The 27,301-nt window shown below is 39.4% G+C and overlaps 1 protein-coding gene across 2 annotated transcripts in view; it reads left to right on the top strand.

The window, feature by feature from the left end:
- SOCS2 (suppressor of cytokine signaling 2) overlaps positions 1-25,960 on the top strand; it is a 77,350-nt gene extending 51,390 nt beyond the window's left edge. Inside the window, exon 4 of one of the 2 annotated variants that reach the window (XM_055336536.1) lies at positions 25,808-25,960. In XM_055336536.1, coding sequence (XP_055192511.1) covers positions 25,808-25,909 — 102 coding nt within the window. In that variant the 3' untranslated portion in view covers positions 25,910-25,960. Of the gene's footprint in view, positions 1-13,039; positions 13,828-25,807 lie in introns of those variants that run through there. The other variant, XM_055336533.1, reaches the window with a different exon arrangement.
- Positions 25,961-27,301: the final 1,341 nt, after the last annotated feature.

Below are 27,301 nucleotides of genomic sequence, written 5' to 3'. Positions count from 1 at the left end.
CCCACTTCTTCAGGGGAGGAATGCACTCTGCAGCACGATACAGTGGGATGAAACGGATACCCAGCTAACAGTCACTTCAAGCAGAGTTTGTAACCTCAGTCAAGTCCCAGGTAAGGTAGTTCCAGCGTTGATACTGTGGCATAAAAATGTAGAGGAAGTCCAACATTTGGGCACCCCCCCCCCATGCTGCTCACCCAACGCTGATGCTCCCTGCCTCTCCACTCTGGGATCTTCAAGCACGTCAGCCATGGTGTTCCTCCTCATTTCTACCAATATCCCAAAGGCTTATATGTTACATGGAAGCACACAAACGTCCAGAAGAGGAGAGGATACCCTTCCATTGGTTTCTTTATCTTATAAAGGAAAATCTTTAAAGAAAAAAAAAAAACACCCAGCTAACTCCCCTCCACCCCCAACATCCCCACCCCCCAGCTCACAAGTGTCCAGGATGGATCATATTACCAATACCCTTGTGGCCAGGGAGCACGGCTCGCACTTCCTGCTGTTTCTGCCTGCAGGAAAGAAGAGACAACATTGGCGAGAAGGCTACCAAGAATGCCAGGTACAACTCACCTAGTAATTACTCAAGTGCCTACACCCAGCTCCCACCACTTACTAAGCTTCCTGTGGGCAACCGAATTTGTGATTCCTTTTTTTTTTTTAAGATTTTATTTATTTATTCACGAGACACACACACACACACACACACAGAGAGAGAGAGAGAGAGAGAGAGAGAGAGAGAGAGAGAGAGGCAGAGACACAGGCAGAGGGAGAAGCAGGCTCCATGCAGGGAGCCGGATGTGGGGAGCTGGATATGGGATTCAATCCCCCGTCTCCAGGATCACGCCCTGGGTGGAAGGTGGCACCAAACCACTGAGCCACCCAGGCTGCCCCGAATTTGTGATTCTTAAGGAAGATTTTTCCCCCCATTTTACCGGTAAACTGAAGCTCATAAAGAATATATAATTCACCCAAAGTGATACAACTAATACAGTCTTGGATACTGCTTGCCACATAATGAGCATCCAACAAATGACAGCTACTAAATTTTCTGTCTTGTGGGAGGGTGGAGGCCTGATTAATTTAGGAAAGGTTTTATTGTTGACGTTGTTATTGTTTTAAATCACTTTGAGTTCTTTAGAAAGGAGCCCTACAGAGGTTGAAAGTGGCATGATGACTTTGCTGTTTAGAGTTTGAAACTCAATTAAGATATTTACTCCTACCTGAATAATCAACAGCACCAAGCCATCTTTATTGTGTCTCTAGGTACACACCTAAGATGCCATTTAAGATACTATCCAGGGGCATGGGCATAACCTTCCAGGTAGTCATCACCCAAACAAGTCTGGAGGGCGTTGTTTTGTACGAGAATAACAGCAGGGCATGAACAGCTGCAGACATCAGAGATTGTTAGAATTTCTTAGCAGGGCTTGCATGCCATTTCATAAACCAAGGGGGGAAAAGCTGTAGTAAGTAGAAGCTTTATAGGTAAAATTGTTCCTGATTCCATGCTAAAGACGGAACCCCAAAACAAGACCCAACAGGAGGTTTCTTGGTGATTAGAACCTTCTTGGGTTTGCAATGACAGTGACAGATGCTTCTTATCGTTCTTTTCCAATTGTATCATTCTTTTCCAACTACCTTTACAACAAGCAGGCCAGAGCCCAGTCCTTCACTAATCCCCTGAGATCAACCTTTTAAAATTCTCAGTAGCAAGTGAAGGTCCCACTCTTCCCCACCTCTGATGTTGTTTTCAGATCCCTTAACTGTTGGCATTTGCTCTTACTGGTTATTTCCCATGCTGAATCATTCACCGGCTCTCTGGCCATCTCCTGGGGGAGCCAAATAGTTTAAAACATCCTCAGTGACTCATGTAGCCTTACTAGTTCTTTTATTTATTTAATTTTTTTGTGGATGTGTCACACACACATACAAAATAAGACTCTAAAAAATAGAGTTCTGTTTACTCAGTCATAGAGTAGCAAATCTCTGCTTTCTCCGTGCGTGTCTTCACTTATAGCTTCCTAGTTTGTATAATTGGCGTAAACCTTGGATTATTAATCTTTAACCAAGTCCCAGGTTTAACCAAGAGTATTAAATTCAGGATTCAGCTTCACAAAGGTTAAGAATTCCTTGATGAAAAAGAAGGGCATATCATTATTCTTTTGCCCATCGGATCAGTTGCTTTGCTACCTTCAGCTCTTCTGGCATCAAAACCCTGTGTGTGAAATCACTTGGTAATGAGACTAACAGAGTCAGCGGTGCAATCCTTTTTTATTATTTAAAAAATCCCTGAAAATATAGGATGCTCAGTAACTAAAAGGAAAAGGCCTGATGAAAGCGATAAGAGACATGAGAGGCACCCAGGGTGGACACTGCCGCAAATACTTAGCCCTGCTGTTAAACTGTTCTGTGGGACTTGGCTCTTTACAGCTTGAGATCATTGCTTAAGTCTTTGTAGGGAGCATTTAAAGTAAAGTGAGCCTTTTTGCTTATCCCACAGCTGCCATTTTGCCTTAACAGCATATTCCTTGAAGCCTTCTTAAGGCAATGTCGGGCTCTAATGCAGATACATCTTTGCAGACTACGCTCCGTCCTAACTCCTTAGCGTGGTACCCCTCTCCAGCCTAATCTTGCTGACTTGCCTCCAACGCCACTGAAACCTCCCGACACACTCTGCAATCCAGGTGTACCTAACTCATCACACGATTACCAAGTGGGCCCAATGCCTTACACATCAGAGTTTTGAACATGCTACCCCCTTCCTAGAATGCCCTTCTCTACTTCCTCTGCTTGGAGAACACCTATTTGTCTTTCAACATCCAACATCAAGCATTTAAAAAAAAATTTCTCTGGCCTCTCCACCTCTCCAAATTGCACCAGAGCTTTGGATCCAGCGCTGTACCTTGTATGCACCTCTGGTACATCAATTGCTCTCTCGACCTCAATGTCAGTCTCCCTTGTATCCAGAGGCAATCACTTATCTATACTTCGCCTCTAGAGATTTGGCTATTCTGGGCATTTCATATAAATGGAATCATATGATATATCATTCTGCAGCCCTTTGTGTCTGGCTTCTTTCACTTAGAATATTGTCAAGATTTATCCACATTATACTATATCAGTACTTCATCCCTTTTTATGGCTGAAATATTCCATTGCATGAATATACTGCATTTAATTTATCACCGGTTGATGGACATTAGGGTTGTTTCCACTTTTTGGCTGTTATGAATAATATTGATGCAAACATTTGTATACTTCTTCATGTGGACATTCTCATGCATGAGAATGCATTTCATTTCTCTTGCTAGTATACCTAGGTGTAAAATTCCTGGGTCGTGTGGTAACTCTGTGTTTAAACTCTTTAGGAACTTTTAGACTTTTTTCCAAGGGGCCTACATCAGTTTACATCCCCACCAGCAATGTGTTAGATCTCCAAATTCTCCACATCCTCACACACAATTATTATTATCTGCCTTTTTGATTATAGCTGTCTTTGAAGGTTTGAAGTGGTATCTCATTGTAGTTTTGATTTGTATTTCCTTGATGGTTAATAAAGTTGAACATCTTTTCATCTATTTATTGACCATTTACATATCTGCTTTGGAGAAATGCCCATTCAGATCCTTGGCCTATTTATAACTGGTTTATCTGTCTTTTTGTTATTGCATTGTCAAAGTTCTTTATATATTTCAAATACAATTTCTTTATTAGATATATGAATTCCAATGTTTCCTCCCATTCTATGAGTTGTCTTTCCACTTTCCTGATAGTGGCCTTCGAAGCAGGAAAGTTTCAAATTTTGGTGAAGTCCAATTTATCTATTTTTTCTTTTGTGGCTATGCTTTTGGTGTTATATCTAAGAAATCACTGCCTAATCCAAGATAATGATGATTTCCACCTATAGTGTCTTCCAAGGGTTTTCTCTCTCTCTTTTTATTTATTTATTTTTATTTTTATTTTTTTTCTCTCTCTCTTTTTTTAAAGATTTATCTATTTATTTTAGGAAGAAAGAGAGAGTGGGGGTGAGGAGGGGGAGGGGGTAGAGGGAAAAGGACAGAGAGAATCTCAAGCAGACTCCCTATTGGGCATGGGGCCTGATGTGGGGCTGGATCTTACAACCCTGAGATTACCACCTGAGCTGAAATCGAGAGTCAGATGCTTACCTGACTGAGCCACTCAGGCATCCTGGGTTCTTATATTTTAGAGGTTTTTGATCCATTTTCAGTTAGTTTTTGTAAATGGTGTAAGATAAAGGTCCTCTTTCCTTCATGTGAATATCTAGTTGTTCCAGTACCGTCTGTTGAAGGAATTATTCTTCCTCCATCCAATTGTTTGGGCACCTCGTTGAAATTAAATTGACTATAATTGTAAGGATTTCAGATTCTCAATTCTATTCTGTTGGTCTGTATATCTGTTCTTGTACCAATAATCACACTACCTTGATTACTGTAGTTTGCATGGTCTTATAATTGAAAAGTGTGAATTTTCCAACTTCATTCTATTTCAGGGTTGTTTTGGTTTTTCTGGCCCCCTTGAACTTCTATATGAATTTTAGAACCAGCTTATCAAGTTTTGCAGAGGTGAGCTAGAATCTCAAAAGGGATTGCACTTAATCTGTGGATCAATTGGATTAAAATTGCCATATCCAACAGTACTGTCCTTTGATCAATGAGCATGGGATGTCTTTCCATTTATTTAGATCTTCTTTAATTTCTTTCAGCAGTATTTTATAAATTTCAGGCTATCTACTTTGTACTTCCTTTGTTAAATTTATTCCTGAGTATTTTGTTCCTTTTGATGCTATTATAAACGGAATCATTTTCTTGATTTCTTTTTTTTTAAAGAATTTATTTATTAATGAGACAGAGAGAGAGAGAGAGAGAGAGAGAGAAAGGCAGAGACACAGGCAGAGGGAGAAGCAGGCTCCATGCAGGGAGCCCGACATGGGACTCCATTTCAGGACTCCAGGATCGTGCCCTGGGCCGAAGGCAGGCACTAAACCTCTGAGCCACCAGGGATCCCCATTTTCTTGATTTCATTTTCAAATTGCTCATTTCAAGAATACAGAAATACAATTGACTTTTATATCTGATACTCTATCTTACAACTTTGCTGAACTCAATTTTTAGTTCTAATAATTTTTAGTGGATTCCTTAGGATTTTCTACATATGATTATGTTATTTGCAAATATGGTTTTACTTCTTCCTTTCCCATATGAATGTTTTTATTTTTTTCCCCTTCCTAATTGCCTGACTCATTGCAGTACAATGTTCAATACAAGTGAGAATGGACATCCTTGTCTTGTTCCTGGTGTTAGGGAGAAAACATTCAGTCTTTCACCATTAAATATCATGTTAGCTGTAGGTTTTTCATAGATGCCTTTTGTTAGCTAGAGAGTTTCTATTCTTAGTTTATGGAGTATTTTTTCAACTAATGAAAGGGTGTTGGATTTTGTCAAATATTTGTCTGTATTTTTGCATCTATATTCATAAAGGATATATTAGTCTATAGTTTTCTTTTGTGTTATATCTTTGTCTGGTTTCCAGGTCATATTGGCCTCATAGAATGAGTTGGGAACTATTTCCTCCTTTTCTATTTTGTGGAAGAGTTTGTGAAGAATTGGTATTGATTCTTTAAATATTTGTAGAATTCAGGGAGGGACACCTGGGTAGTTCAGTTGATTAAGTGTCTGCCTTTGGCTCAGGTCATGATCACAGGGACCTGGGATCCAGCCCCTTGTCACTTGGCTCTCTAATCAGCAGGGAGTCTGCTTCTCCCTCCCTCAGCCGCTCCCCCTGCTTGTGCACACACTCTCTCTCTCAAAGAAACAAATAAAATCTTTAAAAAATATATTTGTAGAATTCACCAGTGAAGCCATCTGTATGTGGGGTTTTCTGTGGGTAGTTTTAAAATTACTAAATGTTTTAAAACATGTGTTTTATTATCATTCAAGCATGGTAAGGCTCTTAGATCAAGAGGTAATTGCCTTTGAAAATATAGTTTGTTACTCACAGTTCCCAAGGTCTTACACGCAAGGGAAAACAACAGGGTCAGTCAGGAGATAAAGAGATCAGGGTAAACACATTGGCAGGAACTTTTTTAATGGTTTCCATGGAAGGCAGTGTAAGGAGGTTTAGGATTGGCTAATTTGAATAATTTTAGAAGGCTCTGGGGCATAGGGGTTGTTCCTAGTTGCCTGGTAACTGGACCTGGGGTGATTAGGGCAGGGAAATAGTGGCCCAGAGTATAAGAGCCCAATAGCAGAGATGGTAGAGGCACGGACTTTGGATTTGTTAGTTTGCATATGAAAGGTGCACTCACAGGTGAGTAAGTTATTATCTGTAAGGACTGGCTAATTTGGAAGGGGCATTCTCTCTAGGTACCACAGGGCTCCAGATTATCAAAGCATCAGAAATACAGAAAATAAAAATGCATGGTTAAGGGGTACCTGGGTGGCTCAGTCAGTTAAGCGTTTACCTTTGGCTCAGGTCCTGATCCTGGGGTCCTGGGATCCAGCCCCACGTTGGGCTCCCTGCTCAGTGGGGAGCCTGCTTCTCCCTCTCTCTGCTGCTCCCCCTGCTTGTGAGTGCTCTCTCTTTCTCAAACAATAAAACCTTTCTTTAAAACATACATGATTAATACACAAATTCAACCTCTTTATTATAGGACTATTTGGATTTTCTATTTCCTCTTGAATCAATTTTGTAATTTGTGTTTGTAGAAATGTATCCATTTCATCTACATTCAGTAGTTGGTAGTATTTTCTTATAGTACTTTTTAATTTTTCTAATGCTGGTTACAATGTCCCCCTTTTCACTCCTAATTTTAGTAATTTAAACCTTCTCTCTTTTTTTATTGGTTAGTCTAGCTAATTATTGGCCAATGTGGTTGATCTTCTTAAAGAACCAACTCCTGGTTTTGTTGATTTTCTCTATTGTTTTTGTATTCCCTATCTCTATTAATTTCCACTGTAATCTTAGTTATTTCCTTCCTTCTACTTGGTTTGGATTTAGTTTGTTTTTCTTTTTCCAGTGTCTTAAGACATAAGTTTGGGGTACAGCTTTGAGATGTGGTTTCCCCCCTTTCCAATATGGGTGATTATAGCTATAAATCCCTCTGTAAAGCACTGCTTTAGCTGCAACCCATAAATATTAGTATTTAGGCTTTCATTTTCATTCTTCTGAAAATATTGGTTTTCCCTTGTGATTTCTTCTTTGACTTATTTAAAACATGTTGTTCCATTTCCATATATTTGTCAATTTTACTAAAATTCTGTTACTCTTTCTAGTATGGGTTTCTATTTTTATTCCATTTATGGTCAGAGAACATATTTTGTATGATTTCAAACTTTTTTACATTTATTAAGACTAATATATATCCTGGAGAATGTTCCATGATGCACGTGAGAAGAATGTAGTCTACTATTGTTGAAGTTTTCTATAGATGTTAGGCATAGATGATTTATAGTGCTGTTCAAGAGTCCCATTTCCTTGTTGATCTTCTGTCTAGTTCTATCAATTATTGAAAGAAGGGTATTGAAGTCTCCAACCATTAGTGTTGAATTATCTATTTCCTTGTTCAATTCTGTCAATTTTTGCTTTGTGTTTTTTGGAGGCTGTGTTAAGTGCAAAAATATGTTTATATTTTTATTTTTTATATTTATATTTATAATTTTATTATTATATCTTCCTGGTGAATTGACTCTGTAATCATTATACTACACCCATCTTTATCTCTATTAACATTGTTTTTGGTTTTAAAATCTATTTTGTCTGATATTAGTCATTCCAGCTTTCTTATGGTTGTCATTCACATGGTATTTATTTTTCTATCCTTTTATTTTCATTCTATTTGTATCTTTGAATCTTATGTGTGTCTCTTGCAGACAGCAGGTATTTGGATCTTGTTTTTTTAATTATTTCTGACAATCTCTTCCTTTTGATTGGATTGTTTGATCTATTTACATTTACTGTTATTATTGAAATTGTTGGATTCATGTCTGACATTTTCCTTTCTTTCCTGACTCATGTCTTCTTTGTTCCTTTAGTCTCCTTTATTGCTTCCTTTTGCATTAAATGTTTATTTTCTAGTTTAACATTTTAATTCCTCTAATGATTTTCCTCACCACATTTTTTGATTTATTTTCTTAGTTGTTACCCTAGGTCTTAGCATATATACTTTAGCTTATCAGAATAGACTTAAGATTTATACAAACTTAATTATAATGACAAATAGAAAATTTATTCCTACGTATCTCTATTACCCTTTTCCCCTTTCTTGTGCTATTATTGTGTTACATATTTACATGCATCTAATATATGTGTATGTATATATTTTATACATTTTATATATGTGTATATGTATATCCTTTTGTCTCTCAACTTCTATAAAGGACATGAGTTTATAAAATAATAATTATAATGTATTGTTGAGTTTGTAGCATATATAAATATTATTTATATGTACATACGTAATATATACATATATGCATTATAAAGAATATGTTTATACTACAAGAATATATTTATAGAGTTTATTATATTAACCATCTTATTTATCCTTCTGGTTCTCTTTATCTCTTTGTGGATATGAGGTACCATCTGATATCATTTCTTTACTCCAGTACAAAGTTTTTCCCATTTATCTCCTCTGTTGCTGTCCAATGGTTTCTCTCTTTCTATATATATAGAATGTATATGTACATATAGTTTTATACAATTTCTTTTAAAATAAGTTAAGAGAAGTTCACCTGGCTGGCTCAATCAGAAAAGCATATGACTCTTGATCTCAGGATCTTGAGTTCAAGCCCCATATTCGGCCTGGAGCCTACTTTAAAAAAAAAAATTAAAAAAAAATAATAAAATAAGAGAAGAAATATACATTTATCCTCCTTACAATTACCTGCCTTCTCTGCTTCTCTTAGTGTTTTGTGCATGGAATCAAATTATTCTGTAAGTTTACTTGCTTTCAGCTTAAATAATTTCCTTTGGTGTTCCTGGTAAAGGGAGCCTATATTGTTTTGCATTGAATCTTTGTTGTTGCTGCTGCTGTTTTCACTTGATAATGTCCCATGTTATTTCCTGTCACTCTTCCTCAGAAAGCATAACTTATCATGCCTACATGATATTCCATGGCTAACACACATCTCACCATTCTCCTAAGGGATTATTTTCAATTTATCATTGTAATGAATGATGCTATCATTAACCTGTTTATATACACATCCTTTAGGAAACATTGTTTTTAAAGTAGACAATTCATCTGAGAATATATTTATATCCAAAACGATTCAGACAACACAAAGTCCCCTTTATAGGGCATCTGCATCTCCTTCTAGACATAATCCTTTTTATTGGCTTGGTGTATATACCTTTTCATGTATTTGTCTATGTATTTATAAATACACGCTCAGACACACACACAGGGATAGAGACACAGAGACAGAGAGAATATGTTTTTTGTTTGGGTGATGGTTTTAGTTTTACATCATGGGATCATTCTGTATGTCCTGTTGTTTGTCTTGTTTTCTTTGCCACTTAACATATGTCTGGGGGATCTTTCTGTTTAATAATTTGAATTTATTTTTTTTAACTGCCACACAGAATTTCAGAGTCATTTAACCAACATTTGTTGAGTCCCTGCTGTGTGGCAGGCCCTGGGGATGCTGAGACTATGTTCTCATGGAGCTTTACTGTTCCCAGTATGGATGTACCTAATTTAGTATTCCTGTTTTGATGAATGTGTAGATTTTTTTCCTAAAGACAGGTGCTTAGGAAAGGAATTACTTAGTCACAACTTATGAAAATTTAAAAGTCTCTTGACATGGAGTTTGAAATTATTTTCCAGTAAATAGGACCAATTTATAGTCCCAAGAGGAGTGTATGAGTGTGCTAGCTTGCTTATTTAGTAGATGGAAAATTTCAGTTTTAATTTGCATTTTATATTGCTACTAAGAATGTTTTTTCACGTTTATTAGCCAATTGTATATTCTTTGTGAAAGAATTTTTTTGCCCAACTCTTAGAAAGGCTTATTTTCCTATTTCATAACTATTTAATATACTGTAGATATTCTTCTTTTGTAGTTTTTGTTGCAAATATTCTTTCCTATTTATTTTTGGTGTCTGATTTTTCTAATATCTCCTTGTTGGATAAAATGAGTTTTCAAAGATTTTATTTTCATGAAGTCAATGCATCCATTTTTTCCCCTTATGATATTTCTTTTACTGGATTTATGCTTACAAAGTCCTTCCCCAAATTAAGATACAAGAAATGATCATACTTTATTTAGCTATTTGGTTTCATTTTTAACATTAATTCTTTTTAATCCACCTGAAAAAATTATTGTAGGGAGTGAAGAAGGATTGGACTTTATTATTTTCCCTCCAAACTATCCTCACACAAGTTCTTGAATGGCTCTTTCTTTGCTCATTATATCTGATATTAGAGAACTCTGTCTCCATTCATACACGTGAGACTCATCTCTTAATTTACATTTTTCACTTTCATCATATTTGGCAATATGTACTTGTACTGGGGAGCTGTCAGGTCTTGGGGTGCGGTGGGGTCAGGTCCTGGGAGGGGGCAGATCTCCTTCCCCAGGTCGGAGACTTCCTTGCCTCCCACTCTCAGTCCCCTAGTACAAGCTTGAGCAATGTTGGCTGTCTCCTGCTTATGGCACAGGGGGCAGGTCACCTGTCTCTTGGGGAACCTCATCGCTTCTGCCCTACATTCAAGCCTTTTTCCAAGAGCTTTTCTCTCCAGGGGGAGGGGAAGCAGGCAGGAGAGCAGGAGGGCCTACCTAGTGCTGGCCGGTCCACCTGCACCTGTTGTTTGCTTCTCCTCACCCAGCCAGCTCCAAGGCCACCTGCCAATGTGTTACCCTGCCCACCAGCTGGCACTGCGGAGCTGGTGCTGCTGCTTTTCTGTGTTTCTAGTGGCATCAGGCAGGCAAAAATCCACCCAGGGTATTGTGAGAAGAAGCCGACTCCTCAAAAAATCCTCTCTTCTTCTGACTGGCCTCATTCTGCCAAGAGTTTCTCACTGTGTTCACATGGGTTCCACAGACCACACAGGCCCCTCGGGTTCTGGTGGCTCCACACCATGCCCCACTGCTCGCCTGATCCAGGCCCCAGGCCTTCTTGTTCTTCAAGGCACCAGATACACTCCCTCCCGAAGTCCTTGCACGTCTGCATTTTACTCCTCTGTCTGGAGGAGTCTTCTGCCTGCCGGATGACTTCCTTGCCTCCTTCAATTTCTGCTCAATGCAGGCTTCCCTGGGCATGCCCCCCGCACCCCACAGGCCTGGTAGCTTGCCATCTTGCTGGGGCCCAACATGCTCCAGATAACAGTGTCGACCTGTTCAACTGCCCCTTCCACCACCAATCCCATTGAGATTTCTCTTAGGATGGAGAGTCTTAGGTATTTGATGAGAGGTTGCATTGAGCATGACTTTGGACAGAATTAGCCATTTTACATGAGAAGGACTCTCTCACTGAAGGAATGTGATAGGTGTGTTCATTTCCCAGAGCTGCTGCTCCCAAGAACCACAGATAGGGTGGCTTAAAACAACAGAAATTTGTTCTCTCACAGTTCTGGAGGCCAGACGTCTGAAATCAAAGTGCCAGCACGGCCATGCTCTCTCTGAAGGGAAGATCGCCCCTTTCTAGCTTCTGGGGGTAGCCTGTAATCCTTGGTGCTCCTTGGCTCATAGCTGCTCCATTCCAAACCCTGCCTCCCTTCTCATGAGGCCGCCTTCCCCACTGTGTGTGTGTCTGTGTCCTGATTTCCTGCTTATAACGATACCAGGCATTGGATGAGGGCCTACCTAGTCAGTAGGATTTCACATTTAAGAAAGATTTATCTTCAAATCTGGTAACATTTACAGATTTCTGGTGAACATGAATTTGAGAGTGGGAACACGAGGGGCACTGTTCAACCCGGTACAGAGAGTCTTTGTCTTTTTCATGTCTTTGTGGCTGTTGGGAACCAGATACATACATATATTTTTTAACCATCATAGTCTTGAACTGGTAATTACTACAAAAGGAATGCTTTACGGATAGTGGAAGTGGGAGACCCCACCAGATTTCTGCTGAGCAATCCTGTTAGCAGACTTGAAATTCCTACCAGGAGAATCAGTAACGGGTTGTTAATAAACACAGGGTCATCATCGGTATCCTGCAGGGGATTTGTTCTTTTGTCCTCATCTGTTCGCTGATAACTATGTATTATTTGATCAGATAAATTCTCTTCTAACTTGGCACATCGAAGTGACTTTCTGGGCTTCCTGGAAAGGACAAGTAAAATAATTTTGATGTGAGCTGCTAAGAGAGTTCAGGATTAGGTGGGACAGACCCTGGAGCACGAAGGTGACACTACAGGTGATGAATGTGGCAACAGTGGGAGGAGGGATTCTGAGAGGAGGGGTTGTCCGCATTTCAGTTTCTACAACCATTCGTTCTGCCTCCAGGCAGAGAGAGGAACCCGGGGGAGTAATGGTGAAAATACATGCTCTGCTGGACTCTGACACTTAGCTATTGACCTCTGGGCAAGCATCTTATTGTCACTGAGCCTCAGTGTCCTCATCTGGAAAATGGGGCCATAATACCTCAGAATGTTGTAGTTAGAAGTTTATGAGATGGGCAGCCCTGGTGGCCTGGTGGTTTAGCGCCACCTTCAACCCAGGGTGTGATCCTGGGGTCCCGGGATCGAGTCCCATGTCTGGCTTCCTGCATGGAATCTGCTTCTCCCTCTGCCTGTGTCTCTGCCTCTCTCTCTCTCTCTGTGTCTGTCATGAATAAATAAATAAAATCTTAAAAAAAGTTTATGAGATATGTATATGAACAGAGTTTCAAGCACCATGCTCAGTCTATAATTGGTGTTTAATAAATGTTAGTTCCTTCCCCAAAATACTTCTTGGTCATTTCTGTTTCCACTGGAAATTAAAAACATGGGGCAAGAGAACGGAGGCTCTAACTTTCAGGGAATGTGAATGTCTGGATATTCCATTTACAATTCTTTTTCTTTTTTTAGATTTCTTTTATTTATTCATGAGAGATACAGAGAGAAGCAGAGACACAGGCAGAGGGAGAAGCAGGCTCCATGCAGGGAGCCCCACGCGGGACTCGATCCCGGGACCCCGTGGTCACGCCCTGAGCGGAAGGTACACGCTCAACCACTGAGCCACCCAGGGGTCCTTGGATCAAATTTTCTTTCTGAATTCCCAACATAACCTCTGTAAAACTGGGAAGGAGCTAAGGAAGTCCGCTGTTTTTGGACTCTCCTCTCTGCACCCTTCATTTCGTTCACAGCCACCCTTCCTCCCGCTGAGATCTGGAGGCCCTTACTCCACAATGCAAGGATCCTGAGGAAGCTCATAAAAACCACTTACCCTAAGAAGTTAGGAGTGTTATTTCCTTCCTCCTGGAGGTTCTTACACACAGTGGAGAGGAGAAAGAGCTCAGCTTTGGAGTTGGAAGGTCCTGACTGTCCAGGTTGCCACAGGCAATTGATATAATTTTCTTGAGACTCTGTTTCTTCATCAACAAAATGAGAACGGTAATAATTGTTATCCTCCAGGCTTGATGTAAAAATTGAATGAACTGAGAGTGGTCATAATGCTTTGTGATCTGAAAAGTGTTGTGATTATTTATTAGTCTTTTCCTTGGGTTGTAAATAAAGACCAACTGAGCAAGCCTGAGGAAGGGATATTCGGTTTGACTAATGAGGACTCAGATAAGGCAAGATTGAGGGGTTGTGGGAAATGAAGAGAGTCTCTCTCTCCCCTTTAACAGATCTTTCCAGTGCTGATCAATATCTGGTTCTGCTCTCCTTCAGAGACAGGAAGTGAAGTTCTGTTTCCTAGCCCTCCTGGCATCTCGATTGAACTACCTGACTGAGTTCTGCCCAACGGATCATGGAGAGAAGCAATATACCCCTCTTGTAGACCTGGTTACAAAATGTCCCGTGTGATTCTTCTGTTCTCTCTCTTCATGACTGGGATGGGATGGGATGATGCCAGGGGGATCTTGAAACTACCAGATTGTGGAGACACTTTATGGAATGAAAGAGCCTGGGTCCTGGAATCACCACCTGGAGAGAGCTGTGCCAGAGAGCAGCCCAACCAACAGCACTAACAGTGGACTTTGTGTGAGCAAGAAATAAACTTTCATTGTGTTTATTTAGCCACAGAGATTTGAGACAGTTTCTTATAGTAGTCTTCCCTACTACACCATACCTTGAGCTTGCTTCCCCCTATCACCCCCCACCCCCCATCATCTGTCTCTCTTGTTGTGTGCCAGCTTTCTCTGCTTTCTTATTCATGAGGGAAATTGGCCACCAGCAATAGCAACCAAGGTGACCTCTCTTCCATTCAAGAGAACAGCTTGTTGGCAACTAAAAACATTTACTTCATATTTCAAATTCCTTTGAGAGAACTGGGTTAAGTCCAGCTCAAAATAGGTGTCAATCTCTGAACCATCAATCTAGGATATCTGTGGGATAAGGAGGGGTAATTTCCAGAAAAGTGGTGCTTGGCAGCCAACTCAAATCATGTTTACCCAGTGCCCCATACTTGCTGTTAATGTGTTTGGTGGTTTTTTTAAAAAAAGATTTTATTTATTTATTTATTTTAGTAAGCAGGAGATAATATCCAACAGACTCTGCGCTGAGCACAGAGCCTGACAGGGCTCGATCCCAGAACGTTGAGATCATGACCTGAGCTGAAACTGAGCCACCCAGGTGCCCCACTGTTAACCTTTTTGAAAAGCAACATGGGCAGAGCAGAGATAAACTCTTTTTCTTATATACTTCCAAAGAATGGATCTCTAAGGATTTGTTTGGCTTCTCAGTCATCAGGTAACTAATTTACTTATTGGGGCTGGGTAGCCTTTCCCAGCTGCCCTCAAACTATACAATGTGACAATATCGCCCTTCCAGAGTTGTGAGGCTGCGAGTTCTGGCCTGTGGGCTACACCAGACATGCAGGCCATGAGAACATCTGCAGTAGGTGAAGGGTGGGAATCATTTTCTTGTGCATTGGACTTCAAGCGTGACGTAGGAAGTCCACAAAGTGATCTCAGGATGGTGCTGCAATGTATAGTAGAAAAAATAGAAGTTTGATTCTCCCAAAAGCATACAACAAATATCACAAAACAAAAAAGTAGCCCAGAAATGTCTGCTTTTCCATGGAAATAATTTTCTATATCATTGTCAGATCCCACTGCCTAAAAGATAAAAGTCAAGATTCAAAGCTTGCTTTGCAAGGCCCTTTGGGAGAGGCTCTCCCCAGTGTGATCTCCCACTGGGTCCTATCACATGCTCCATCCACAGCCTCTAAGTGGGTTAAACTATGAGTATTTCCCTGAAAAGACCATGTTCCCCAAAGGCTCAGTTTTCAGGCTCCACTTCTCCCTCTGCTTGAAATATCCTTTCTCCCTTATGAGCAAAGAATCCTGGCTGATTTCAGAACTCAGCTCCAGCACACCTTTCAGGACTAGCACACTTAGAATTACAGTTAGGCTGTGTCTTCTTTGTGCTCTGTTACAACACCTACCGATGCTTTTTTTAAAATATATTTTTCCCTCTAATTGCAATAATCAAAAAAACCCTAACATTGCGAACTTTGGAAAATAAACACCAAAAAAAGAAAAAGAAAAGAAAAATCTCCCATCATCTCACCCTCCAGGAGGTATGTATGTATAATACACACACACACACACACACGCACACGTCACATACATATACATAATTTCCAAAACTTTTTGATTTTGTACTTGTCTTTCTTGACAACACAGCATAAGGAATTTCTTATTCATCTGCAATATAATTTTGAATGAATATGTCATACCGTATGGGTGGATGTCCTATACTTGATTTAACAAAACTTATTGTTAGATGACTATTTCTAATTTTCATTATAGTAAATAATTCTACCATGAGCAGCCCTGGATGTAAACCATTGCATACCTCTGATGAATTCTTTAGGATAAAGACCTAGAAATATAGTTGCTAGGTCCAGGGGTATGCAAACAGGATCCAAAGGCAAGAAATCAATGATAGTTACTGTCTTGGGTAGCCTTCTCAGAAAGTGGAAAATATTCCTAGGAACCCCCCCTTCCCCTTCCCAGAAGATTTCTCCTTATGTCTGACAGACAAAATTGTATCACATGCATATGTAGAAACCAGGTGCTGGCAAGGGTAGCGAGATTATGTGATTGGCTTAGACCATCCACATGTATCCTATCACATCCAATACCTCAGAAAAATGGCCTTTTAAAAAATTTTTATTTTGAGAGAGAGAGAGAGAGAGAGAGAGAGAGAGAGAGAATCTTAAGCAGGCTCCGTGCTTAGCACAGAGCCAAACCTGATTTCACAACCCTGAGATCATGACCCGAGCTGAAATCAAGAGTCAGTCACTTAACCAACTGAGCCACCCAGGTGCCCCTCGCTTTTTGTTATTAAGGAAGATTTGAGAGTAGTTGTCTTATAGGAGCCAAGTTACCTCCTTGGAATAGGATATTCACATGTTTAAAAGTCTTTTCATTTTGTTTTGTTTTGTTTTAGAGAGAGAGAGAGAGAATGGAAGAGAGAGTGTATGAGCAGGGTTGGGGGGGGCAGAGGTAGAGAGAGAATCTTAAGCAGGCTCCACTCCCAGCACAGAGCCTGCTGGAGCCTGTCGTGGGGCTTGATCTCAAGACCCTGAGATCATGACCTGAGCCAAAATCAAGAGTCAGATGCCTAATCAACCGAGCCACCTAAGAGCCCCCTTAAAAGGCTTTTCTAATTTGATGGTGACAGATAGTTCCCTATTGTCATTTTATATGTCTTTGATTACTAATGGGAATGAACATTTTTCAAGTATTTATTGGTCATTGTATTTCTACTGTGATTTGCTGAATCACATTACTTCATAAACTACACCTAGATATATGTCCTTTTAAAAGTGACTTTTATTTTCTGAACCCCGAAGAGCCCAAGGCTGTGTGTCTGCGTACAGTGTGGCTGTGTGTATTGCAGTAATAAGTAAGATTGGGGGAAGAGTGGGTCACAGTGCACACGACCTCTAAAGACTGGAAAGTTATGGGTTAGAGAATTCAGGCAGCTTGGGAATGGAATTAGAGATTTCTCCAGAATAAGTCAGGCAGTCAAGTCCAAAGCTCAGCTTACTTTCTATTAGTTCAATATACTTTCCATTGGCTAGCTTTTGAGTCAGTTTTACAATGACCATTACAATGTCATCATTATTTAAGCAGAAGATGCTTTGAGGGGCTATGGAGGAAAAAAACTCCTCACCTGGAGGAAAAAAAGCAACCGACTAATTACAGATTTGTTCATCTTGACAGTGAGCCTTATGTTAATGAGTCCTTGTATAATTCTCATCCAGTTTTATGAGATTGAATTTGCAGTTGGGAGAAATTCTCATGGTCTCTTAAGACTGGACTTATAGAACTCTGGACAGCAATAGCAAGAAGTATCAGTCTATTGCTGAAGAACTAATATAGTGAGTCATTGGTTTGAATCCTAGGTTTATGGGAACCAAGTAAACATGTATGTATGTGTGTGTGTGGTGGTGGGGGCCTTCTGAAAGCTTGTTTTGGCAATGGGAGGCTTGGAAGTTTATCTTTCAAACAGGAGCTTCAAATTCTGAATGAGGAAAGTGTACAGTTTTTTATTTCCTGATTTAAAATAAAAAAAGAATCCTCTTTGTTTCAGGACAAAAATTCAGAATTGCCTTTCATGGAGCCTTAAATAAATGAACCATGTCTCCTTTTATAATGTGGTTTATGATGCCCATCAACACAATGTTGAACAGCATCATCTCCCAGATAATGAATAATTATGCACCCCTTGGTGCAAAAAACAACTACTGGTTATGTTAACATAACCAACCTTTATGTGGAAACATTTAGATTTGTAATTATTGCTAATTCTATTAAATTGATTTTTACAACAATTTATCTAGATCTAACGCTAACAATTTACACTTACGGTAGGATTTTTTTTTAAACCATAGGAAATCAACATATCAAATCACTTTTTCTTTGCCTTACTGAGATTTTTCAATAATTAAAACATTGAAATGACTTTTGCATGAAGGAGATGTGGACCACTCAAGGGCTGTGTAATTGATTATGAAATTCTGTAATTGAATGCAAAATTCTATAATTCTCCATTATCTAGACATGAGAGCAATCGATGACAAGCTGATGAGAATTATGAAGTGAATTACCAAGTGTTAAGTGTTAAAATCCACTGGCACTCAGATGTGGAAGAGATTTTAGAAACACATCGCCAGGAAAAAAGCCATACAGTTCTGCAACCATTGTCCTCTCCCTGCCTCGCCCAGAGGTGAGACCCTGGGCTGGGTAGTAGCCCCAGAGCCTATACTCAGTCTGCTCATTTTGCGATAATGTTCACAGGTGGAGTATGAAGTGTGGACTGATATTATGGACTGTATATTTGTGTCTACCACCCTTCCAATCCCAAATTTGTATGTGGAAGCCCTCACATCCATGGTGGTGGTATTTGGAGGCGGGACCTTTAGGAAGTAAATGGAATTTACTTAGGTCTTAAATGTTGGCCTTCATGATGGGATTAGGGTCCTTACAAGAAGAAGAGACATCAGAACTCAGTCTTTGTCATGTGAGGACACAGTAAAGAGGTGGCCAGGAAGAGGGATCTTACTAGGTATCAAGTTGGCCAGAACCTTGACCTTGGACTTCTCAACCTCCAGATAGGTGAGAAATTAATGTCTGTTGTTCAAGGCACCCAGTATATGGTCCTTTGTTATGGTAGCCCAAGTTAAGACAGATCGAGATCTAGGCTTTAGCGGATTTGATAAATAAATTGGATTTCTCAGGTGTATTGTCTCATGACTAAACCTTACTTAGTATCAATTTCTTTCCTCATCTTTATGAGGAGCCGCATCACAATTCATCAGCAATTATGGAATATGAAATTTAGCCTCATTATTTTATTGCATGTTTATTAAGCATATACTAATATAGCCACTCTGGCCTTAAGCTTTGGATGGGATACAAAGGTGAATAAGTGCCAGTCACTACAATTGGGAATCTAACAGCTCACACCTGAGTCGTAAAAAAAATAATAGCTGACAATGGGGGACTAAAACAAGTGCCTAGGGAACCCAGGAAGACAAACTTCCGGAAGCCTCTGAGAAGGCTTTCAAGAGGAGTGACTTATGAGTCTCACTGAGTAATAAAAATGCATGTGGAAATTAATATTAACACTCTAATATTATAGACTATAAACTATGAAACATTTTAAACATACACAAAACACAGAAAATACTATAACAGACTCTGTGTATCCACAACCCAAGTGAAATACAGTAAGCTTTGCTTTAGATATCTCCCCTCATTTTGTTTTAATTTTAGGGAATAAAATGCAATAGTTACAGCTTAAATTCTCCTTCATCCCTTTATTTTTTCCTTATCTATCCTTATCTCTTAGAAGTAATATCTATCCTGAGGATCGCTAGGTATCACCACACATATTTTGGAATGCTTCCTGCATAGGTAAGTAAATATATATATATATATATATATATATATATATATATATATATATAATTGTTCCATGTATTTTCAAAATGCACATCAAATTTGTCATCTTCTGGTAAGCATAAGTATTTGAGATTTATGCACACTTAGATAGGTTGATTTCCCACTTTTTTGGGAGGGGCAGTATCCATGTAAAAAACTTTCAGAAACACATCTCATATGCACTTGAAAAGCATTCTGTAGTTTAGATGCTTAGAATTGGGGCTTTCAAACAACATTTTATAAATCTTATTTATTTATTTATTTATTTATTTATTTATTTATTTAAGAGAGAGAGAGAGAGAGAGAGAGAGAGAGAGAAAGCATGACAGAGCATGAGCGGGGCAGGGAGGGTCAGGGGGAGAGGAAGAAGCAGACTCCCTGCTGAGCAGGGAACCCAATGTGGGGCTGGATCCCAGGACCCTGGGAGCATGACCTGAGCCAAAGGTAGATGCTTACCTGACTGAACCACCCAGGTGCCCCTCAGAGTTTAAAGAAAGTTTAGTTGTTTCAAGAAAGTTGTTCTAACCTAGGAAGTTGTTTCATTACTTGAACACAAACTGCTGTATAAACCTTGCCAGTAACAACATAATATAATACAGTTATTATTTACTGGGACTTGCTGTGTTCCAGGCACTGTTGTGTGTGGTTTATATGAATTACTTCTTTTACCATAGTTTCACCATTCTTTCTTTTTTTTTTAAATTTCAATGTTATTTGTGTAACAAAAATTTGTAACTAGAGGATTTTTAATTTTTTTAAAGGTTTTATTTATGTATTCATGATAGACATAGAGAGAGAGAGAGAGAGAGAGAGAGGCAGAGATAGGCAGAGAGAGAAGCAGGCTCCATGCAGGGAGCCCGACGCAGGACTCGATCCTGGGACTCCAGGATCATGCCCTGGACCAAAGGCAGGCACCAAACCGCTGAGCCACCCAAGGATCCCCGAGGATTTTTAATGAAGTCTAACATCTATTTTGCTTACATGGATCATGTTTTTAAAAATGACTTGTAAAAAATATATAACATAGAACTGACTATTATAACCATCTTTAAATGTACAGCTCAGTAATGTTAACTATATGCACAATGTGGTACAACAAATCTCTAGAATCTTTTTAAAAAATATATTTTATTTATTTATTTGAGAGAGAGAGAGGGAGGGAGCACAAGTAGGAGGAGGGGCAGAGGGAGAGGGAGAAGCAGACTCCCGGCTGAGCAGGGAGCCCCATGCAGCGCTGGATCCCAGGACCCCAGGATCACGACCTGAGATGAAGGCAGATGCTTAATCGACTGAGCCACCCAGGCGCCCCTAGAATCTTTTCATCTTGCAAAACTAAAATTCTACATACATTGAACAACTCCCCATTTTCCTCTCCTGGTGACCACATTCTACTTTGTTTCTATGCATTTGAATACTTGTGTAAGTGGGGTCATACAGATTTGTCTTTCTGTGACTGACACATTTTACTTAGCATAATGTTCTCATAGTTCATCACGTTGTAGTATATGACAGGGTTTCCTTCTTTTTAAAGGCTGAATAATATGACATTGTATGTAAATACCACCTTTTGTTTATCCGTTCATTCAGTGTTGGACATTTGGGTTGCTTCCGCCTCTTTTCTATTGTGAATAAAGCTGTCATGAACATGGATGTAAACATATCTCTTCAAGATCCTGTTTTCAGTTCCTTCGGATATATACCCAGAAGTAGGACTGCTGGACATTTGGTAATTTTATTTTTAATTTTTGAAGAACCTCCATACTGTTTTCTGTAGCAGCTGAACCATTTTACATTCTCACCAACAGTGCATGAGGGTGCCAATTTCTCTATATCCTCGCCAACACTTGTTGTTTCTGTTTTTTTGATGTTTTGCCATCCTAATGGGTATGAGGTATGATATCTCATTTGGTTTTGGTTTACATTTTGTTCATCATTACTGACTTTGGGCACTTTTTTTTAAAGATTTATTTATTTACTTACGATAGACATAGAGAGAGAGAGAGAGAGAGAGAGAGAGAGAGAGAGAGAGAGAGGCAGAGACACAGGAGGAGGGAGAGGCAGGCTCCATGCTGGGTGCCTGACGTGGGACTCAATCCCAGGACTCCAGGATCGCGCCCTCGGCCAAAGGCAGGCCCTAAACCGCTGAGCCACCCCGGGATCCCTGGGCACTTTTTTAATATGCTTGTTGGCTATTTGTATATCGTCTTTGGAGAAACATCTGTTCAAGTCTTTTGCTCATTTTATTTATTTTTATTTTATTATTTTTATTTTTTTTTCTTTTGCTCATTTTAAATGGAGTTGTTTATTTTGTTGTTGAGTTTTAGGAGTTCCTTATATATCCTGGGTACTAACTGTTTGTAAATCATATGGTTTACAAATATTTCCTCCCTTTTCACTCTCTTGATGCCTTTCACTCTCTTGATGATTTCCTTGCTTGTAGAAGAAACCCATTGGGGGATCCCTGGGTGGCGCAGCGGTTTGGCGCCTGCCTTTGGCCCAGGGCGCGATCCTGGAGACCCGGGATCGAATCCCACGTCGGGCTCCCGGTGCATGGAGCCTGCTTCTCCCTCTGCCTGTGTCTCTGCCTCTCTCTCTCTCTCTCTCTGTGACTATCATAAATAAATAAAAATTGAAAAAAAAAACCTTTAAATAAAAAAAAAAGGATCCTTATTTAAAAAAAAAAAAAAAAAAAAAAAGAAGAAACCCATTGGGTGCCTATGAGAGTTCTTATTTCAGTGTATCCCAGACAGTGCTGGATAATGTCAGATTTTTTCATTCTTGTCCCTTATACTTTATAGACCCTGAAAGCCTCAGAACTTGGACAGAAACAGTTCTGGAATTCAGGATTCCTTATTCCCAACCCAAGGCTCAGTAGTTGTTTAAATATTAACCATTTATGCTTTTTTATCTCTACTTCCTACAAATTTTTCAGATATTTTAAGATAATTGACAAATTGTAGGCCTAGCGTTTGGGTTTGCCCTGGTAAGCCCCCTTAATCTGTCTGGCAGGGAGGTGATGTAGCCATTCTTACCTTCTATTTCAAAAGCTTTCTGCAAAACATAACTACTTATCTTCTTATGTTTGTCTACATTTATATGGGAAATAGGGGCAAAGTGTTGGGGGTAGAATGATACACCATTATTTAGAGAGTTGGAGCACTTTCAGACACAGCTGGAGATAAAATTCAAGGAATAATTAAGATGAAAAAGTTCATCAGGATAGGGCCACAGTGTGGTTGATGCAATCAAAGAGAAAGGTTGTTTGGACAGAAATACTGAACAATTCAAATCCGGAAGGCCGATGTAATTCTGCTGTTACAAAAACATGGGGTGTGCATTTGTAGGTCAACATACTACTCACTTTTGTGCAAATCAGGCATCACTCTACAGAACTCATGGTTCAAAGATAATATACAAAGAGATCCTTCTTCCATTACCTTTGTCTCAGGAGACTTTCATTTGGCTGAAAGGGCTGAAAAGATGGGTATTCCCAATGGTTTATAAGCATGAATTAGAGCTCAGGTCTTTTCCCTGAGGAAGTAGGAATTAGGCCCTGCATTTATGAGTAATGCAGAGGGATGCCAGGAGAAAGGGCAGCATGATGGGTGAGTCTCTATCTAGCCACACTCCACCAAGCTTTCCTTTACTTAACCTAGACCTGGGTTTGTTTACTCGCAAACTAATTAACCTTAGTGTCCTCATCTGAAAATGAGGATAATCATCATCCCGACTTCACGGGACTGTTGTGACCATTAAAAGAGATAATGCATTTGAAGTGCCTAGCATGTAGGAAGCACTTGATAAATGCCAGCTCCTATTAGTTTCTACCCTTTCTGAATGCCTAAAAGGCTTTCAGTGGAGTGCCTCATAATTTAGTAGCTAATTGCATACTGTCTTATATAGTTTGCTACTGTTTCTTCCAAGTTAATCATCTTTCTTATGCAACATAAATTTCACGGAGACGCTGTCTTCATAATATCTAGACCTGCTCCTTTTACAGAATGTGTCCACAGATATTCTTTTATGCATCTTTTGAATTTCCTACTTGTTCAGCTCCAGCTGAACATGGACAAGGCGGTCTACAACATGTATTAACTGATTGATGGCTCTTTGTCAGAAAGATGAATCCCTCCAGAGGTTACTTCAGGGATTGTGAATCATAAAGCTTCACTTTGAAGAAAGAGTAAAGAGCACTTAAACATCTTAAAAGAGAGCTTCTCAACTTGAGAATTTTTGGTCTGTTAGATTAAATACAAAATGATTATTAATCCTTTTTCATGGGAGCACTCTGGTATAAAGTTAAAAAGTACCTGTGGCACACTGTCCCTGTTTGAAGAGGAAAACACAATGCTATAATGGTACATGAAGCCCATTGCTAAGCAACGGAACCAGGTCTGGCCTGCTCTGGAGTGAAAATCCTTTGTTCTGCCTGATGAAGAATTATTAAATGGAAAGTGCTTAATAAAATCTTACTTGCAACAATAACACTCATTATTTTTCAGAGCACTAATCAGCAGTTGATAACTCATTTTCACAGGAGGCTCTGACAAAAGCTTGCATTTTCTGTTCCCTAAATGAAGGAGTTCAGCAAGGTTTTGGATATTCATTTTTGTGGAAGGTATAGATCTGTGTTTTAGGGGTTTTTTGTTGTTGTTGTTTTTTGTTTGTTTGTTTGTGTGTATGTGTGTGTTTGTGTGTTTTAGGTTTAATCCAGGACTGTAAAAATCCATCTCAACACCTGGATGGCTCAGTGGTTGAGCGTCTGCCTCAGAGCATCTGCATCAAGTTGTGATCCAGGGGTCCTGGGATCATGTCCCATGTCAGGCTCCCTCTGGGGAGCCTGCTTCTCCCCCTGCCTATGTCTCTGCCTCTCTCTGTGTGTCTCTCATGAATATATAAATTAAAATCTTAAAAAAAAAACCAACTCAAGTAAATTCAATTCCAGTGAATCTTGATGCAGAAATACTTGTTGGTGTAATCTAACAAAGGTCTCTAGACAGCATCACTGGGAACTTGTTAGAAATGCAAATTCCTGAGCCCCATCCCCACCCTCTGAATAAGAAACCCAGGCAGCAGGGCCCAGCACTCTGCAGTTAGTAGCACACCTGGTGATTCTGATGCCCATTAAAATTTGATAACCACAGACCTAGAGGGTTAGGATTACTGTGTGAGACACATCGAAGTAGATAGTAAAGGGCTAAGTTCAGTTTGGTACAAGTAGACCATCTCCAACAACTGTTGAACTATCGAGCCACTTTGAACTGTGGAAGAAATTAATTCAGAAAGTTATCATAGAGGGGGAAAAAAGTGTGTGTCATGGAAGAGATTTTTCTAGGATGCCAGCACTTAACTTCCTGATGAAATTGGAGCCATTTATAAACAACTTCACCCGTTGCATCGATGGACAATCAGTTTTCAAAGAGATCATTTATTGAGAATATATAGTAATTTCTTTGGTTTTCTCCCACTAGAGACATTAAGGTGAAATGATGTCCATTGCTTATGACAACGGAGACTGGTAACCTGAAAAGTTTTAAGTAAATCAAAATATGAAGTCTAGAAAAAAAATATGTGCATATCCATATCATAAACTTGGCAACATTTTGAAAGTTTGAAATAGGGGCTTCTGGGTGGCTCAGTTAATGAAGTGTCTGCCTTCAGCTTAGGTCTTGATCTCAGGATCCTGGGATCAAGCCCTGTGTTGAGCAACCTGCTCAGTGGGGAATCTGCTTCTCCCTCTCCTTCTGCCTCCTCTCCCCAAATAAATAATTTTTTTTTAAAGAAAGTTTGAAATAATGGGCATTAATTTAGGCAAAATGACTGACAAGCCCATTGCTCAGCTACATATTGCAAATTAAATTTGGTAAATGATGTAATTTCATTCTATCAGTTACCAGCCCTGCAATCAGGAGTCACTTTACTTCTCCTGTGCCTCCCATTCTAGTTTTGTGAAATAAGGGCCATTTCTTAGTTCCTTCCCACGTCCAGAAATCTACAATTGAATGAGACTGCACATTCTGTGAAATAGCTCATATTTTTCCTCAGAATATGCCCTAGCTCACTTGACTTCTATGAGAACACAATCCTTTTGTATAGCAAAAGAACATCTATCTTCAGACTACTGAGTCTTAGAAAGCACATAATAATTGTTGTAGGTTTGCAGAAGGTTCATACGTTTAATAATGAGCTGATTCTGGTAAATGCTGTTTTGGATAATGTCTTCCTGTGCTTGCAGGATGTGCCTCCTAGGAAGAATGTTTTGGGGGAAGGCAACCCTTGCTCTCCATGTGCTGTCAAGATGAACTGCAACCTTCCGGGAGAGATCCATGGGCTCTAAATTGAAGCTAAGCTGCCACTGTTGGGTGAATATTTCCAGGGAACCTGGCCAAGCTGAAGGGAGCAAAGTATCAATAGAGCAGTAATTAGGTCTTAGGACTTTGGGATAAGACTGACTTATATTTGAATCCTAGCTTTGCCACTTAGCTAGTCATACCTACTTTGTAAGGTTGTGCAAGAATTGAAAAAAGCTAAATAAGATGATATGTATAAAGAATGGCCCCAATTCCTGGGAGGAAGTAAATGTTCAATAATTATTTAGCTTAAAAAATTAAAATTAGCGCTGTTGAGGGAAATTGGATCAAACTGGGTCTTGGTGAATATGTTATTTTGCATTCTGTTTATTCTTACCGTAAAGTTGTGTCTTATTGGCTATTTGATTCACTGACTTCTTAATTCAGGAAGTATTTAGGGGCACCTGGTGAGCTCAGTGGGTAGAGCGTACAACTCTTGATTTCAGGGTCATGAGTTTGACCCCCACAGTGGGCATGGAGACAACTAAAAAATAATAAAGTAAAAGAACTATTTATTGAGCATCTATTATGTGTCAGATTTCTTTGTAGATGTTGGAAACACAGCAGCAAACAAGATGCAAATGTCCTTGCTCTTATGGATATGCATGTTAACAAGGAGAGACCGAAACTGAAAGAAACAAGTAGGAAGCAATTAATAACAAACAAGAAAATTTACTGATAGTGATAAATGCTAAGGAAAAGATGAAACAAGGTGATGTGATAGAGTCTGAGGGAGCAGTTCTAGATCAGGTGTTCAGGAGAGGCCTCCCTAGAGAAGTGGCATTTAAGGTGTCATCTGAATAACAAGATGGAGCAAAGTTCTAGATGATGAGGAAGATGGAAAGGGATGTGATTGGGTTTGGAGATGTGGCGAGAGAATCAACAGGATTCATTGATGGGTTGGATGGGAGGTATGAGGAAAAGAGAGGAATCAAACATGACTCCTATGGCCTTGGCTAGATGGGGTAGTGGTGCCATCTACAGAAATGGAGCAGGTTGGAGATGATGTGGCTGAGGATGATGGATAAGAAGAATCAGAAGTCTGAATTTGAACAAATTGAGTTGCCTGTTGAACTCTGAATGGAGTTTTCAAGCAAACAACCAGGTACAGGAAACCAGAGTTAAACATTTAGGATTTTTTTTTCCTTAGATAATATTTAATGGAGTGAGCTGGATGAGTGTACTTAGGGAAATGAATAGAGTTAGAAAAGAGAAGAGGTTGTAGGAGTATTCTTAAAATGTCAGGTACTTATGACTCATAACAAAACTTTAGAATAATAATATATAACTCTTGTAGAATTATCCACATAAAAATGAACTGAAAGGACTTTTTGACTTTCTTACATTCTTTAATATATATAAATGGGGACCAAAAAGAA

The sequence above is a fragment of the Nyctereutes procyonoides genome, unplaced genomic scaffold (assembly GCF_905146905.1).
Source record: "Nyctereutes procyonoides isolate TBG_1078 unplaced genomic scaffold, NYPRO_anot_genome, whole genome shotgun sequence".
Classification (NCBI taxonomy): domain Eukaryota; kingdom Metazoa; phylum Chordata; class Mammalia; order Carnivora; family Canidae; genus Nyctereutes; species Nyctereutes procyonoides.
This window is presented reverse-complemented; position numbering and strand designations above follow the sequence as displayed.